Below are 16,613 nucleotides of genomic sequence, written 5' to 3' on the forward strand. Positions count from 1 at the left end.
TTCTCTTTAAGAACCTTGAATTTGGAAATGAGAACAAAATAATTCTCAACAAATTCAGATTAGTTTGCGCAATAATATACTGTGGGTTCTTCATACAGCATCACCAAAAACATGTAAGAATGAAACATGAAGTGACTCAAAATTATATAGAAATACCGCAGTTCAATATGAATATCCATGCTTGAAGACCAAGGTTTGTATTGGAGATTTTTGAAAATGAGGCCAAATTAACTCTAAACTAATTAAAATTAGTTTAAGACTAAGTTGATAACATCATTTGGACATGTGTTCAACCAACCATGTTACAATGCACAACTATAGTGAAGAGAAAACATTATTTTGAGAAATTAATGTTTAATAATTTCCTGAATTATTAAACTTTTGAACTATTGATTCTTAGTTTACTGATCGTCACCACAGTGACTGTTTGCGATGGATCTAATTTGGTATTTTGGGATACCAAGATGGCAACATAAACTGACATAAAGAAGTTATTTTAAACTCTCTCTCTTAAGTCCATTTATAACAATATTAACTGTTGTTAAACAGGGCAGCTATTATAGGAATGCGGTCGCTCTGAAGTTGCCTTAAGCCTCAGTAATTACCTTGGGCTAGCATTTACCTTTTGAGAAAACTGACATTTAACACGTTCTTAGCTGTATTTTACATTGACTAGTGGAAAGAGAAAAAGTAAAACGCAGGTAAAACAGAATAAACTTGCACGTCACGATTAAGACGATTCTTAATCAGTCAGTTACCTTATCAAACACTGTTTATATCATAGACTCCATGGCCTGCTTCTCCACTGCTCAGCTCCTCCAGAGTAGCCAGCAGCAATTGGAAAACAGCTGGCAGAACTGTGCATCATTATAGGAGCTACTTCTCAGTGCAATGCTGGTAAAAAAAAAAGGAGTTATTAAAGGGTTAATAGATGAGCACTATTATGATGACTTCCTGAAGGTGGAGTTTCAGAAAGAACAGAAGTTTTTAAAGAGGCATGAGGCCCAATTTCAAGGCGTTAAATCAGGAAGTAAAATTTCTTTTTAGTCATATTTGATATACATAAGATTTTTATTACAAATGATTATGCTTTAAAATGACATGTGCCTGGAAAACATATTTCGTTGCCCCTTTAAGAACAGGGAACCTCCTAACTCAGAGGTTCGGAATAATCTACAGATCTTTAATTATTAAAAGAGATGAGTAACGTTGGAAGAATAAGCACACCCTCACATTAAGCAGCTGCGGGCCTGCTCCATTAAACCTTCAGGTGGATAAATGATCAACAACTCTGGGCAGTTGTAATTGTTTCAATCTGAGTCTCAGATCATAAACACCGAAATATTTTAACTTTACCGTTTAAAATCTCTCCAAGGCTTTGATTACAGCATTACTCTTTCAATCCCCATATCCAGTTAGACCTTGAAGCAGATGTCTGACCTTTCTTTTAATTTTACCTCTCAAGTAAGGTTGGCTCATTACATCAATGTATTTAAATGCGAACGATGGAAAAAAATTTAATGTTAGTGCAATTGTAACGTAACAGAAAATATAAACTTCAGAGGAAATGAAGCTGGGAGGTGACTGAAATGCCAGCGATATAAGCTGTGGTATAGCATTTCTTTGTTAAAATTTTTTTGTCTCATTGCAATATTCATATATTTTAAGAAACTGATATGTGGGTTATTTACTGTAAGTCTTAATAACCAAAATTAACATAAATAAGAGCTTTCAATAAATCCCTCTGTGTGTAAAATGAATAACGTTCCTGAAATCAATTAACTTTTTATTGACATTACCCTGTTCAAATGGTATTTATATACAATGCGATTTGACTCTTGGGTTTCTAAAAACAAAAAACCCAAATGGCTTCATTGTTAAAACATAGATGTTAGAAAATAATCATTTAAATACAATATGCTGTTCATTTCCAGACTCTATTAGTAATCATAAAAAGTAAGGATTTTAATGACAAGAAGTCTGGTTGTTATTATTTTTTTTCCATTACTGAGCAGACCCAATTATGTGAGCATTAGGGGGTGACGGAGAGAGAGAGAGAGAACAGAGCAAAGGGTCAGTGATTTATATTCATATCTTATAAGTAATGAATGTCCCTCAATGACTTGATAAATTTACCAAAACTGAATTCTATTAGCAAGACGAAATCAGTGTTTTCCCTTCAGTGTTTCGGTGTTTTCCTGTCCTCTTGGATTTGGTTTGTAACAAAGGAAGGAGCAGGTTTTATAGACTCCTCCTTTGCTCCTTCTGAAGCTGCCTCCTCTTTTCCTCTGCCTGAGCTTAGGCTCATCTTTTGGAAGTCGAGCAAAACATCAGATCTGCTTTTGTTCTCACAGAAACCTGAGCCTTTCTGTTGTGGCTGTGTTGTCTGATTGCCGACTCCTTTCTGCTGGGCTTGATTCATGAGGGGATTAAAATAGTTCATTTTCTTTTCTCCTCAACATGAATGAATCGCTAGATAAAACCAGTTGTGGTCTGATTAAAAACACGTCTCGGTCGTTATTCATCGAGACCATTGACGGACAGTTTTTTTTTCTGTCTGCGCTTCTTTTGTGCGTCTGTCTCATACCATGGTCTCTTAATGCCCTGCGTGGACATCAGATCAGAGATTGACCGTGAAAGCATGCACACACACCCCCACACCCCCCACACACACACAGACACACACACACACACGCTCCAGCATACAATCACCGGTAGCGAGAACAGCTCCAGCATCTCTTTGTTCCCTTGTCCTTGTGTAAGAGAAGGGCTTCTCAAAAGCTATGCAGCAGCTAGCTAGTAGCATGTTTGACCTTCAGGCTCCATCCTGTGGCTGCTCAGAGGTACTGCACCCCCTCAGAGCAGTCTACATAAGAACACAGCCCAATGAGACTAATACCATCTTTCAAAGAGTGATGTAATCTTTGTGAAGTGAGGATTCTCTGTTAAATTATTTAATGCCTACCATGTTTCCCTACAATCAAAGTGATGTCTTAAATTTAGCCCATAGTCACTGCTTACACAGCTTCTTTCTTCTTTTCTCTGCACACTAAAAGAAGGCTTTGATTCAAAGCTCCAGTTTAAGCCTGCTAAATCTGATTTATTTTTTCAGGATAGATGGGTTTTTCTCTGCTGATTGTGAGGCTGTACTCTTCTTTAAATACGAACAGTCCCCATCTGGTGGTCTTTACAGGAAATGCAAATATTAATTATTGATATCATTCATGGTCTTGAGACACATCTCTTTCAAAGTTTCTTGGGGAAAATCTGTTTAATATTTGACTTTTTTTTTTACTTTTGACATTTCTTTTTCTTAACTTATTTTGACATAATGGATTTATAGCAGCGTCTGATCGGCAACAATGGCTCATTTCAGGAGCTATTTCTTATTCACGCTCGGCTCATAGTGAAAAGCCTGGTATAATTATCTGACTCTGCACTTCCATTTTTAGCTCCCTCTGAGGGTTTCAGCATCTTATCAGCAGTTACTGCTTTAGGTTTTATTGCTCTTATCAGCTTAGATTGAAGAAGCAGTTGGCTGCTGTTTTTATCTGGAAAAATGCTTCCGACTCCACTGAGAAGGAAAAAATAGAAGCAGAAATATTCAGCTCAAAACTCGAAATAACTTTTAGGCGCCACACGTGTTAACTTTGTTTACAAGATCCTCTCAAAGATCTCACGATGTTTCACATTTCCAGGTTTTCCCCTAGAAAAGATGGAAATGAAAACAGAATTTGATACACTTGTATAAATTGCTTTTAGTTGCTTGAGTTTTGTATTTTCATTTTAGTTTTTGTAGAATTCTCCTAACTTATTTTAATAATCAAAAGTCTATTTATACATAAAATTTTGAACTACTTAGCATTTGTTTGATTAATTTAAGCTGTTTTCTGGATATTTGCAGGATACACCCCAGCGGGAACCCCATACAAAGTGCCCCCCACTCAGTCAAATGGAGCACCGCCTCCCTACACCCCCACTCCCACCCCATACCCCACAGCTATGTACCCCATCCGCAGTGCCTACCCTCAGCAGAACATTTACGCACAGGTAAGGACATCACGGATGACATTGCATTGGAAATGTCTCTGTGTTTGCTGGCCCACCTGTTTGGCTGTCTCCACCATTTAACGTTTGTTTTTCCTTGCTGGCAACGTCGTTTCTCTGGCTATTAAAAAACTATTTGTTGAATCATTTTTGGCAAACTTGCGACCAAATGGCGTGCAATCTGTGCAATAGCTTGGAAATGAGACTTTTTGCAAATCTTGATGTTAAAACAAATTGTTAGAGGAGATTTAAAGCCTCTCCTGATTCGTTTTTCTTGTTTTAGGGATTTGCAGAATGTGTTCTTTAAATGCGATTGGATTTATTCAGCCGTTTATCTCTGTTCATATCACTTTCGTCATGCTCTAGTCTTCACATTACATGAATATTTATTTAATGTTTAGTTATAATTCTTCCACGCTGTACATGTGGCATGCCCCCATCGCTAGCATCACTAAGAGCTCTTTTTACTTGTTTTCTTTGACAGGGAGCATACTACACCCAACCAGTGTACGCTGCCCAGCCACATGTGATCCATCACACCACTGTGGTGCAGCCCAACAGCATCCCCTCCACAGCCCTCTACCCTGCCCCAGTCCCTGTTCCTGCCCCTCGTAACAACGGCATGCCTACCATGGGGATGGTAGCCGGGACAACCATGGCCATGAGCGCAGGTAGAACCAATACTCTCTCCGGAATGTGTACAAAGTGAGACCCTGCAACTGTCAACTACTATTCCTTGTAAAACCATTAATCTCCCTTATGCTTCTTCCACATTCACTTTGCAACCACAAACTTTAAAGTTTTCTATTGAGTTTTTATGTGATGAAACAACTCAAGGTAGTGCATGTTTCTAATTGTATCCCAATAAAATCTAAAGATTAAAGATTTAGTTTTCTATTAGAAAAAATATAATTGGGAGTATGATGTGGGCTGCTGAAAAGTATTTAAAAGTTTCCATTTCAGAATTGCATTCCGTTTTTTTATCTGGACCTGGTCAGAGTGGTCATTTATTACAAAACATTTGAATTCAGGAAAATACTGCTAAGTAAAACAGAAATTGTTCACCAGAAAGCGAGCATATGCTTATGTTTGTATTCAGACTTCACATTGTGAGCTGTCGTGGCTGCAGGTTAGAATGTGTGTTTCAGTGTGTGCGAACTTTAACAAGACATGCTATGGCTTTTTTTTTTTCCAACGACGGTTCTCGTACATTAATACCAAATTTGTGGAAGGCACAACAAGTAGTTGTCATTAACGGATTCTCCCAGCTGAGCTGTGTCTCTCTGCAGCTCCTCCAGAGTGAGCGTGGGCGTATTGACTGCTTCTCTGAGTTGTGCTCTCCATACCTGGCCTGTCGCCTTAGATGCAGGCTTTTTTGTGCTTTTTATAGTTTCTAACCTAGCCCTGCTTTCGAGAGCATTTGTGGTTTTCAATAAAGTATACTGAAGTTGTGGTTGTAACGTGACATAAAAGTTAGCAGGGTTTCAGTACTTTTCTAAAGCCGTGTATGAGAGAGGAGCTTCTTTCACATTAATGCTGGTGTTAAATGTGTGCAGGGACTCTGCTGACAACACCCCAGCACCCACCAATCGGAGCACACCCAGTTACTGTGCCAACCTACAGGCCCCAAGGGACCCCCGGTTACAGCTACGTACCGCCTCACTGGTAGAGCCCACCCATCATGTGAGTATCCACAGAGAAAATCCCTCCGCCTCCTCTTCTCCTGCCGTTTAGTCCTGTCCTCCTCCCCCACCAACAAACAAACTCTGCAGCCTCACGTTAACCCATGCTCTTCTTCTCTGCTCACCCCACCAGATCTGGAGTCCACCATCGTATGCAACTGCTCAAATGTTACACGAGCTCCCAGCGGTAACCACGAGAACTCGGCACCTGTCTGCAAGAACAAAACTAAAGTGCAACAGCCACTTTACTATTATTATTATTATGCGACATTCTCTAATGTTTATACAAAGGCTGCTTTTGTTTTTATTATTCTCTCTTCTGTTTATTTGCCAACCAGTCATTACGGTCTTATTTTATTTCCTCTCGATTGTTTAGTTTGAATTCCTCTATTTTTTTTTTTTTTTGCCGCGTCTTTCCTTTGAACTCCAGAAAGGACTCTCGACCAATCGCAGGTGTCGGTCGGTCGCTCCTGTTTTTGTGTTGTGCTGGTGTGTGTGCTCCCCGCCTGCTGCTGCCGCTGCTGCTCAGTTTGCTGGAAAATATTGGACATCATCATCATCATCAAAGACTATTGACTAATGCTGCCAAATTTTCTAATAACTAGATATCAGCACAGGGTTTTAACATCATCAGATCATTTTTTTCCTGCTTTTAAGGGGGGTAATAATATTTCTAAATGTCCTTTATACTACCAACCTCAATTGCTTCACCTTTTATTTTTTCCTGCCTTCCTCTTCATCCCTATTTTTTGCCTGATTATGTTTGATTCTCAGTCCGATCTCACTTGTCTTCCAACGCGTAGTAGCTGTGTGTCCTTCATCCCTTTTGCCACATTAGTCGGTGCTGTGAGCACTTACAGATCACGACCCGTCGTGTTTTCACATTAACGCTGTACCTAGTACACACTAACGAAAAGATTCTCCGACTTCATGCTACACTCTATGCAGGCTGGCATGTTGGGACACTATTGGAATCTTAACCTAGCTAGTTTGGGTCATAACAGTGACTCTTTTGTCTGCGGGTTTTTGCATTTAAACAAATTTAGGGGTTTTGGGGATTACACTTAAACACACTCACACTTAGTGGCACTTACTGGACAGTACCTCCAGTTGTAAAACACACAAAAAGAAACATAGCTATCTGGCAGAAACTGCCAGCACAAAATGAGTTTAAAGAGATTGTGGAGGGGGGGGGGATGTAACACGTTGAAAGGCAGGCGAACAATTTCAAAGTACAAGACATTTAAGTGTGTGACGTTTCTCCTTTAAAGGCGGACGGCACATTGTGGCTATTTTTGTACTCTACATCGATTTTCTGTCTTCTCTTCTGGCTGTGATCGGGCTATCTCCTTCCACTTCCCAGGCGAGGACTAATGAACAAACACACAACAGCTGAGACAAATTTAATGAAGGCCCAATAAAGTGAACGCACTTCAGCGTCATCCACTGCTGCTGAATGATGGGGAAACTTTTGTAGGTCTAACGGGAAACGTGACACACTGACTGTTGTGATTGTTTCTTCCTTGTTTGTCCTCGTCTGGGGAAGATTTGTGTAGAAGGTTAAAGACTGATTGTGGGGTTTTAATACTTGGATAAGGCCAGTGGCATTTTTTAGGATTTACTCTGAGGAAAATAAATCCCACTAGCATCTAGGCATAGGCCGGTTCCTTGCATCCAGGTGTAACCGGTGTTTGAAACCGCCAAAGTTTCCTGTCGTACCGTTCGTAAGGTGTAAAGTTTTTTACTGAGATGCAAGAGAAAGTGGCAGAGTGCCCAGGGTTTTTCTCTGATTGCATGGAGCCCCATGGAGCTGTGGATGTGCACTGCTGGCCAGCTGGCTGAAAGGAACCTGCTAAATCTCATAGGCTGTCTTGATTACAAAATGACAAAGTTGGCCAGTTGGCCAGGGATATTTTGGGAACAGGGCTGTACAGTTTAGTGAAAAGATTAAATTGCAACATTAATGTTAAGCATTAGGATGATAATGACTAAATCACATTTTTGTTTCTCTTTGTCATTACAACTTTGTTTTTTTTATGTATCTTTATGAGATTTGTATCAGGTGTGGGCATAAAAGGCGGCAAAAATTTATCCAGCTGCTCACATAGCATTGGCAACAGTTTTGAAACATCGCCGCATACCAAATATTGCAATTCACTATTTTGTGTAGCCCTATTTTGAATATTTCCTGTTGCTAGCACTTGAAAGCATTTCCTCAAATATTGCTGTTCTCAACTTAGTTTGTGAGCATTAAAGTTTATAAATCTAGTAATCAATATGTAATTAATAGCAGAAGGAATAACTTGCGACATATTTTAAATGAAAGCAATGACGCCATGTTTTCATTTCAAGTTTTTGTTGAAATTCAGAAGCTTTTCTTTTTTTTTTTCTTTTTAACTCGAGGTTATCATACAATCAGGATCTTGTGCCGGCCCATGCCTACTCGCATCCTAACTCTTGAGATCTGTACAGTGCAGGTCTGTATTACAAGAAGCATTTACTGCTGGTGTGTGGATGTAGTGGTTTGATTATTGCAATAAATTAAGGGCGTGCGCACTCCATCTGTTGACAAAGTAATTATTTTGACAGCCTTTTTGAGTTTGTTTAAAAAGAAATCGTGATATCCAAATAGGGAGTCGAGGCTGCTCGCGCTGCCAACGTTCAATAAGTAATACTGCAAAGAAGTCAAGAACATATCAGAACTTTGGGGTATTGAATAACCATGCAAGGAATTATTGCACAACATAAGATAAAGGAAAAAAAAAAACTTGACTATACTATAATTTAATGCTAAGTAACAGGTACTTAGGCTTTGTAGTGCAAAAAGGAGGAAAAAGCAATTTATATCATAATTAAAACAATAAGGTGGAGTGTTTGAATTATTATTAGTCAAGATGTTTGTACACTAGTAGGTTAATTCTTAAGACGATATTGCATAATGCCGCTGTCGGAGGAAAATAAAAATTTCACTGAATATCTGGTGGATAATATTGGAGTTTCGACCATGACCAGATCCTGTATATTTAAAATTGATTGTGAGACTGAATAATATAAAAAAAGCAGGATTTTCTTGCGACAGCAGCAATGTTACTCTACATTAGGATTATTTAACCAACCACTACTTTTGTCAGTATTTCTGAATTAAAATCCTCTTGTTTGCTTTGTTTCTTCTCCTTCTCTCCCTTAGGTCAGTTGAACGTAATGGGTTTGCATAATATTCAGGTGTCTTTCACTATAGCATTGGATTTCTAGGTTTAAAAAACAACAACATGCAGTATATTTAAAGAGCGAGTGGTACAGTAATGTATTTCTAGCTAAGCATGGTCGCATTAATGTGGCAGCTACTGTTTGTGCTTTTTATTTAAGGGTTTTTTTTGTTGTTTTTTTTTTTACTGCATCCCTGTCCTCTACATATCTTTCACTTTGAGGGGAGAAGTTACCACGGTGTCTGTAGATTATTGGAAGTTGTGGAGTCTGGCACCAGATTCCCACAGGCTTTTTTATTTTTTTTCTTTTAATACCTGCTGCCTGAATTCCCAGACACGCTGAGGGAAGTAGAGGATGAGTGACAGAGCTGAAGTGGAGGATAAATGTGTCCAATTGTCTGTCTGTTTTAGCTCCATAGCTGCAAGGATGTATTGAATGATGTCTGAAAAAACCCTCAGCCTCCATTCTTTTTTTTTTTTGTTTAAATTTAATTTTCCTGTGCCATATTTCACCAATTGTTATTCAGTAACAAAGTTTCTTCTCCCTAATAACTGGTGAGCTCTGAGTCCTTGTTACGTCTTGCTTCCCGTGGAATCTGTGTTTTCCTATTGCTGTCCTTTTTTTCTGTCGCGTTGTTGACTCTTATTACTTGTCTGACTTTTTAGGCTTACTGTACCCTATGTGTCTAACTTGTTTTTACTTCGTGCCATTTTGCATCTCCCTTCGGACTCTTCATTTCTCCAACCTCGGAGATGCAAAATGATGTCTGTCCCCAGTCTTTTTCCACTCTTACCTCGATTGAACTTTTTTCTCTTGTTTTGTTTTTCCTCAGTTTGACCTTTGCTACACTCAACACCCTCACCTAAACTGCAGTCTTATTGAATTGCATCATGATTGCTGCCATTTTTGTGTCAGCTGACCCTATTTAACACTAGATGTCACTAGTGACAAAGTCATAAAGTGGCTTCGTAGTGATTGAAGGCTTTGAGCCAACATGCATAGAAGAATTGGGTATCGTACCTTGAGCACTGGCACATTATGATCCAAATAGTCTTTTAAAGTAACAAAACAGGACTCAAGGTGATGCCTCTTATTTGCTGCACTTATAAGAGTTTTCTGAGCTGTGGACCAACCTGGTCTGTGCATGTTGTGGTAATTTCATTGTTCTCTTCAGAAACTAGAAAGTGTTTTTCTCTTTTCTTTTAATATGAATTTGCAGTCTATTTTTAATTTTGTCTTGTGGTCAAACAGATGAGCAGAAATTATTTTATTTTCATATTTAAGTTTATATTAAGACATAGTAACATCAGTAGCAAAGAAAAACTACAATTTGGCCAACCTCAGAGGGGCCAACTTTTTGTTTTTTCTCCACACTGATCTACCATCCCATTTAAAATTCTGTCTTGATTTTTTCATCAGTTTAACTTTCCTCACTCAAACTCATCAAAATTGTATGCATTTGTTGTTTAGTCTGAGAATATAGTTTCTGTCTAGGAATATTCAGAAATATTTTCATTTCCTTTTTGCCAGTACAGCAATTTTATCCTAAATATTAATAATAAAAAAATTATTTCTACTCATTTTTTTTAACCACAAAAAGAAAAACCTATTTTTCTATCTAATATTTAAGGAAAATCTAATGACTGTGCTTTTAGTTTTTATCTTTATTGGTTTTTGATGAGAACATCCAATTACCAGGAGATGCACGGTGCCAACGTTACAGAGGCAGATCTACAGAGCTAAGAAACAGGACAACTTTTCTCCCAAGTATTCCTGTTTTACAAGGAAAGCAAGCGTGTGCCTGCCTATTTAGTTCGCTCCATTCCTCGTCTCATTATTTTTCAATTTGCACTGAAGTGAAAAGTCGGAGGTTGGGCATTTTTGGCGTGTTCTGTGAGGGGGAACGTGTGCAAAGTTGTCTTAAACGCGAGTCTTTGATCATCTCTTCCTCTTTCCGTAAATCATCCTGTCCGCTGTAACATTTCCAGACCTTTAAAAGGTGAAAAAAAAAAACAACTGTCTAACCTTTTTCCACTTTGACAGTGAAAACATGACCAGAACCATATATTGCCTCCTGCATCCATTTCCCTTCACCTCTTCTCTCCCTTTTTTTTTTCTGCCTTGCAGTTTGAGTCTTAGTTTTTCATGGGTATAAATTACAACACTGCTATCAAAACGAATAGTAGGCTTTTAATTGTCCTTGATGTTCTTGCTGCAGCTTTTTATTTCTCAGTTTGCCAGAGGTCTCTCTTGGTTTTGATTTGACACTAAATGTGATGCAAAAAGTGGAAAATTCCTTGTCTTCCAAAAGAAAAAAAAAATGGAAAAAAGAACAAACACGTGTCCTCGTATTGCGCTTGGATCGAGTAATAGGAACAACCCCATCTTTGGAAGTTTTTAGTTTGGTACCCAGTTTGCACATGCTATGGTATCTCTGTTACCGTAAGGTTTGTGTTTGAAACTGAAGCCCAACGTCTGTTCAGCGTTGAGAGAAGTGAATTGTATGTTAGCTTTTTGGTCCGGAGTGAAGGACCAGCGTCAGGCTTGTGATATGAAGTGTAAATCTGTTTTTTTTTGTTTTTTTTAAATGTATTTTTGTTGTTGTTGAGGGTTTTTTTTTTTTTTAAGATCAGTTAGTGATCTTAGTACTATAACTAAGCCAAGTTTGTAATTGTATATTTACTGTAAAATGTAGAACATTGAATAACTATTAAAATTTTCCTATAAAAGGAAGACTGTCTCTTGAGATTTTTTTAAAAAGCTGTTATCACATGTTTGTCAGCTCTAAATGTAAATTTGAGATAAAATCTGAAATTGCAGAAGGAAATGTTCCGTTGTTCATTTTCTACTGTCGTATTACACATATTGAACATGGATCTGTTATTCCCCTTCTGGTGAAAGGAAACCAAGTGGAGAGGAACACTTCACTTTCACTTCTCCTGTAACCATCTGCAGACATCCGATCAACTTAAGCAATATCAGCCATTTCTCTGACAGATTTGCACAATGTTACACACTAATCCAATATTTTTGTGCACAAAACACAATGTTAAAGGAGGCTGTTAGTCTAGTGGTATGTGTAAAACAAGAAGGCAAACAATTTTCAGGTTTCACAAGTAGTCTGGAAAAGTTTAGGTATTTTTAAGGTTTGGGTGAGAATGGAAAAAGGAAATTGGAGAGAGGTTTTTGTATTTACAAACTTTATTTCCTATTATGTTTGAAGATTTTTTTTCTACCTTCCCTCTCTATCCATAACTTTTTTCCTTTCTTTCTTCATTATGTTTGTTCTATTCTTTTGTTGTTTCTACCCTTATCTTTCTTCATTCCTCATCTCCTTCCTTTGCCATTTTTTTCTTGTTTCCTTCTTTCCATCTTCCATGTGTCTGTCCTTTCTTCCATTCTTTCCCCTTCTATCATACTCTTCTTTGTGAACTTGTAGTTTGTGTGCAACTAGCAGGTGGTGAACATGCAGTAACAAGTTAAAACTAGTTGGCATGAAGTAAAACCTCGAGGATGAACCCCGTCTCATGTTCAAAGTGGAGAGTTTTAGATTATCCTTTGAACATTCTGTCAAAAGGTTTAAACATCCTGCTTCGGTTGACTTTTAAGAGCTCTCCAAACTTTACACATAAACAGAATTAACTTTGTCAGGTTCTCTGAGTTTTACACAGATGTGACTCCAGTGGACAATCTAGAAAAACCAGAATCCTTTGGAGGCAGTCTTCTAAGGGCAGGCATTTAGCTGCTTTTGCTTTGAGCAAACAGTATAATGTTTACCGTGAGCTTGAAGATCTAGCTCAAATGGTGCTCAGTACACCTTTTTTAAATGTTTTTTTTTTTTAAATGAAATCAAAGTTTGGTTAAGTTGGTAATTTCTTTATTGGAAAAGCCTCTTTCAAAGAAAACCTTGGCAGGAAGAGTAAAAAGTTTATGAGGGATTTGAAGGTGTAAAAAGATGCTGTTCTTCAGTTTTGGGAGGGACAAGATCATGTTTATTTGCTCTTATCTTGCACGGCATTAGCAGGTTAATTTTTTACATTTTTTTCCTGCCATTAATGATTTTGTGAAACAGCTCAAACTATGGGTTGGGCCTAACATGACTGAGGTTGTGGTGTTGAAGGATCAGAAAGACAGACTTCTTTCAAAACTACACTTCTCTGTCCATACACGTTTCAATTCCAACATGACTAATGTTTCATCCTCAAACTTGTTTTGACCTCCAAATGTTCATTCTTGTGCACAAATAAGGCCGGCTCTGTTCTGGGGACGACAGAGAAACCTCTGGAGATGATGGTACAAAGAAGGGTTATACATAAAATCAAGAAAACGATGGACAACTCTGACCATCCTCTTCATGAGACTGTGTTGGGGAGACAGCGGTCAGAGGCTTCCTCAAATTCACTGTAAGACGGATTGTGGCAGGAGATCTTTCCTGCCAATAGCTATCACTATCTACAAAAACTCTTTGAATTTAATAAAATATTTTTGAATTTGAACTTATGCTGTTGTAACAGACAGCAACTATATTAATGTATCAAAGTTCAATCAGTCTCAACTTTTGGTGGAAGTGGAAATTTTATAAGCACTAATAATCACATTAGATCTGCTTACTAATTTAGATAAATAGTCAAACATTACTTAGAGAAAAGGTTTTCTGAATTAGAAATGAATGTTTAAGATATATCAAACTAATTCTACATGTCTTTCTTTATCTCTACCAAAAAAGGGTTTTTACAACAGGAATGATTTCTAAAAAAGAAGAGATAGAACTGGGAAGAGGGCCTTACTTGGGTCAGAAGAGACGATTTCTTTCTCTCTCTGAACCAAGTTTCATTTCTGCTCTGGAGTTCCACCACCTCTTGCGGGACATTGAGCAGCTTTAAAGTGACACTGTCAGCTCAGAAGTTATTTAGAAAAAGGCAAGCTGTAGTGCTTTCTCACCCAGACCTTCTTAATATCTTGATGTCTCCTCTCTTTGAATTAAAAACCAAATTATTAAAAGAATAAAAAGGAAAATTGCTGGTGGAACTAGATATGCAGTCTCTCCAGTTGTTGCCAGAAAAATTAATCAAGAATCTTGCGGGAGTTAACAGAGTTAAAGTGAACAACGTAGCCAAATAGTTAATCCCAACCAAATCCTGACATGGTGATTAGTCCTTTGGTTCTGATTCTTTTTGTGTCTGAGCCCATTCCTCAAAACCCAGGTGTCCTCTGGCAGGAGAGGACATGTCCGCAGGACCAGTCAGCCAATCAGAGATGGAATTGCTATTTTTTTGTTTGTTTGTTTTATAATGTTTCCCTACTACATTGTTTAAACTCCCAAAAGAAGAATGGAACAAAAACAAGGTGTCCTTGTTGAAAAATACTTCGTCCCTGACTGAAGCAGCCTCTAATGTTACTGTGGTTTTTAATATGTGATCATTGTATTGAATAAAGCCTACATTCCAAAGTGTAACACATCACTCACTTTTTAAAGTTGGAACTAGTCACGAATAAACTGTTGTGTCATTCAGAAACGCTAAAAATAAGATCATATTTATAGAGCATATCGACATGTGTAAAAAGGCATCCAAACAGTTTAAGATCATTCAATCATAAGAAGGTCATAAAACATCTGTATCTTCTGTAATCAGAAATTTTAAAGATAAAAACCTTAGTCCAGCAAAGGCCTTTTCCTAAAAGACCTTTCCTAAAAGAATTGAATAAGTAGGACACTACACTATCAATGTTGTGACTACATGGGTGGCACATGGTCAGGATAACCTGTAGAGGTCTGTAGCAACATGGGTCTGAAGGAATCTCCAAGTGAAGACACTCCATTGTTGTAAAGCAATCTCACCCTACAAAGTGGTTATTTTTACTCTACAGCTACAGAAGATTTCTGCGACGATAATAGTTTAGTGGAATGTTAATCATCAAAACAACCCCATCTTTTATATCCTGGGTTCTCACACTAACAAGCGCACTCTGATTAATGATACGTAACTGCAGGCAGCCTCTTGGGATAATGGGAATCATCCACTCTACTGGCTTCCCAAGCTCTCTCTACACACATGCAGACACACACTGTGAGGTAGGAAGCTGTAATTTAATCTACAGAGTCAATAGAAACCAATAAACAACTTTACAGCAGCTCAATACACTGACATTTAAAGAGTGATGGACAAAGAGAGGGAATCGTCTGTCTTCATAATCATACTGCTGTGGAGAGTCGAAGCCCACTCCTCTTGCGTGTGAAATCAATTTCACACTTACCGAGTCAGAAATTAAATCTAAAAGTGGCGACTCCAGATTTAACTGGTGGCAAGTTTGGCAATAATGAGTGATTGTGCTCTGAAGGACAAACACTAATAAAAAAGGAGCAGACCTGGTTATGACTTGGTTCCTGGAGCACTGTGGACAAAGGCACTAAGAACACTGAGTTACTCAATTATCATAAAGTAACAATTAAAGCGTAAGGGAACAAACTGATGACTTTTAGTTTTTACTTTTTCACTCCCCAAACACTCAATAATCATCACAATTATGTATCCTTTAACAAGATGCTTCACCTGTATTTCAGGAATCTAAAGAACAGATGGAAGGATCTTGTTTTCAATATATTTAACAGTTCAATCAAGCCACTGAATACAATCAGTAAGTGAGGGGAGAGTTAATTAACTCCCAGCACAATGCAGCGGATAAACACTAACTTTTCTTTTTCTAAAGCATGTCTTAATTTGGAAAAACTTTGCTGGTATTCTGATGTCAATCAAGCTTTACTTACTGACCATTTTTCACACAGCCAAGTGTAACACAAGGCGCTTTACAGAGGTTGAATACAGACAGACATAAAACCATGACAGACACGCATTGGAAATGATCAAGCTAAGTAATTTGACAGCCAAAACAAATAAGATGAAGCAATAATAAGATGAATGAGAATTGTGTTTTTCACAAATGCTGACAATTCCTTTAACGTCATAAGATGTAGTAACACCAACCAACTTTACATTTATCCTGTACATGGCAGATGATTTGGTGACCCAGCACAAGTTCAGATTGCCTTTAGCTTAACTCCAAAAGACTCACTGATAAGTTATGTTTTCTTCCAGGAAATCCTAGTCAAAATGTTGAAGTAATTGTGGGCTAAATTAAATTAAAATCATGTTAATGTGTTTCTGGGTTATTTCCTCTGTGCAGTCTGGAATATTAACTAACCAGGGAGAGGTGGCAGATCAGATCAGGCAAGATAAGAAAAAACAAACTCAGTTTGGTAACATCCTGTATGTATTATCTAAAATAGTCTGGGCTGTGCTTTGGTCTTTGATTAACTGCCTGTTGCAGTCTTATGAAATTCATTTTGTTTCCACCTCATTTTCCACTGTCTGTTGTTATAGCTGCATTTATCAGGAGTTATAATAGTATGAATTACAAGTCTAGAGAATAAACATACAGTACAGACCAAAAGTTTGGACACACCTTTTAATTCAATGAGTTTCCTTTATTTTCATGACTATTGACACTGTAGATTCACACTGAAGGCATCAAAACTATGAATAACACATGTGGAAATATGAACTAAACAAAAAAGTGTAAAACAACTGAAAATACCCCTTATATTCTAGTTTCTTCAAAGTAGCAACCTTTTGCTGTGATTACTGCTTTGCACACACTCTGCATTTTTTTGATGAGCTT

The 16,613-nt window shown here is 37.8% G+C and overlaps 1 protein-coding gene across 3 annotated transcripts in view; it reads left to right on the top strand.

Annotated features, from left to right (window-relative positions):
- fam168a (family with sequence similarity 168 member A) overlaps positions 1-11,292 on the top strand; it is a 34,230-nt gene extending 22,938 nt beyond the window's left edge. For all 3 annotated transcript variants that reach the window (XM_032590753.1, XM_032590752.1, XM_032590754.1), the window contains 4 exons: positions 3,905-4,050; positions 4,532-4,718; positions 5,604-5,730; positions 5,863-11,292. In XM_032590753.1, coding sequence (XP_032446644.1) covers positions 3,905-4,050; positions 4,532-4,718; positions 5,604-5,716 — 446 coding nt within the window. In that variant the 3' untranslated portion in view covers positions 5,717-5,730; positions 5,863-11,292. The remainder of the gene's footprint in view (positions 1-3,904; positions 4,051-4,531; positions 4,719-5,603; positions 5,731-5,862) is intronic.
- The last annotated feature ends 5,321 nt before the right edge of the window (positions 11,293-16,613 follow it).

Source organism: Xiphophorus hellerii, chromosome 18 (genome assembly GCF_003331165.1).
Source record: "Xiphophorus hellerii strain 12219 chromosome 18, Xiphophorus_hellerii-4.1, whole genome shotgun sequence".
NCBI lineage: Eukaryota > Metazoa > Chordata > Actinopteri > Cyprinodontiformes > Poeciliidae > Xiphophorus > Xiphophorus hellerii.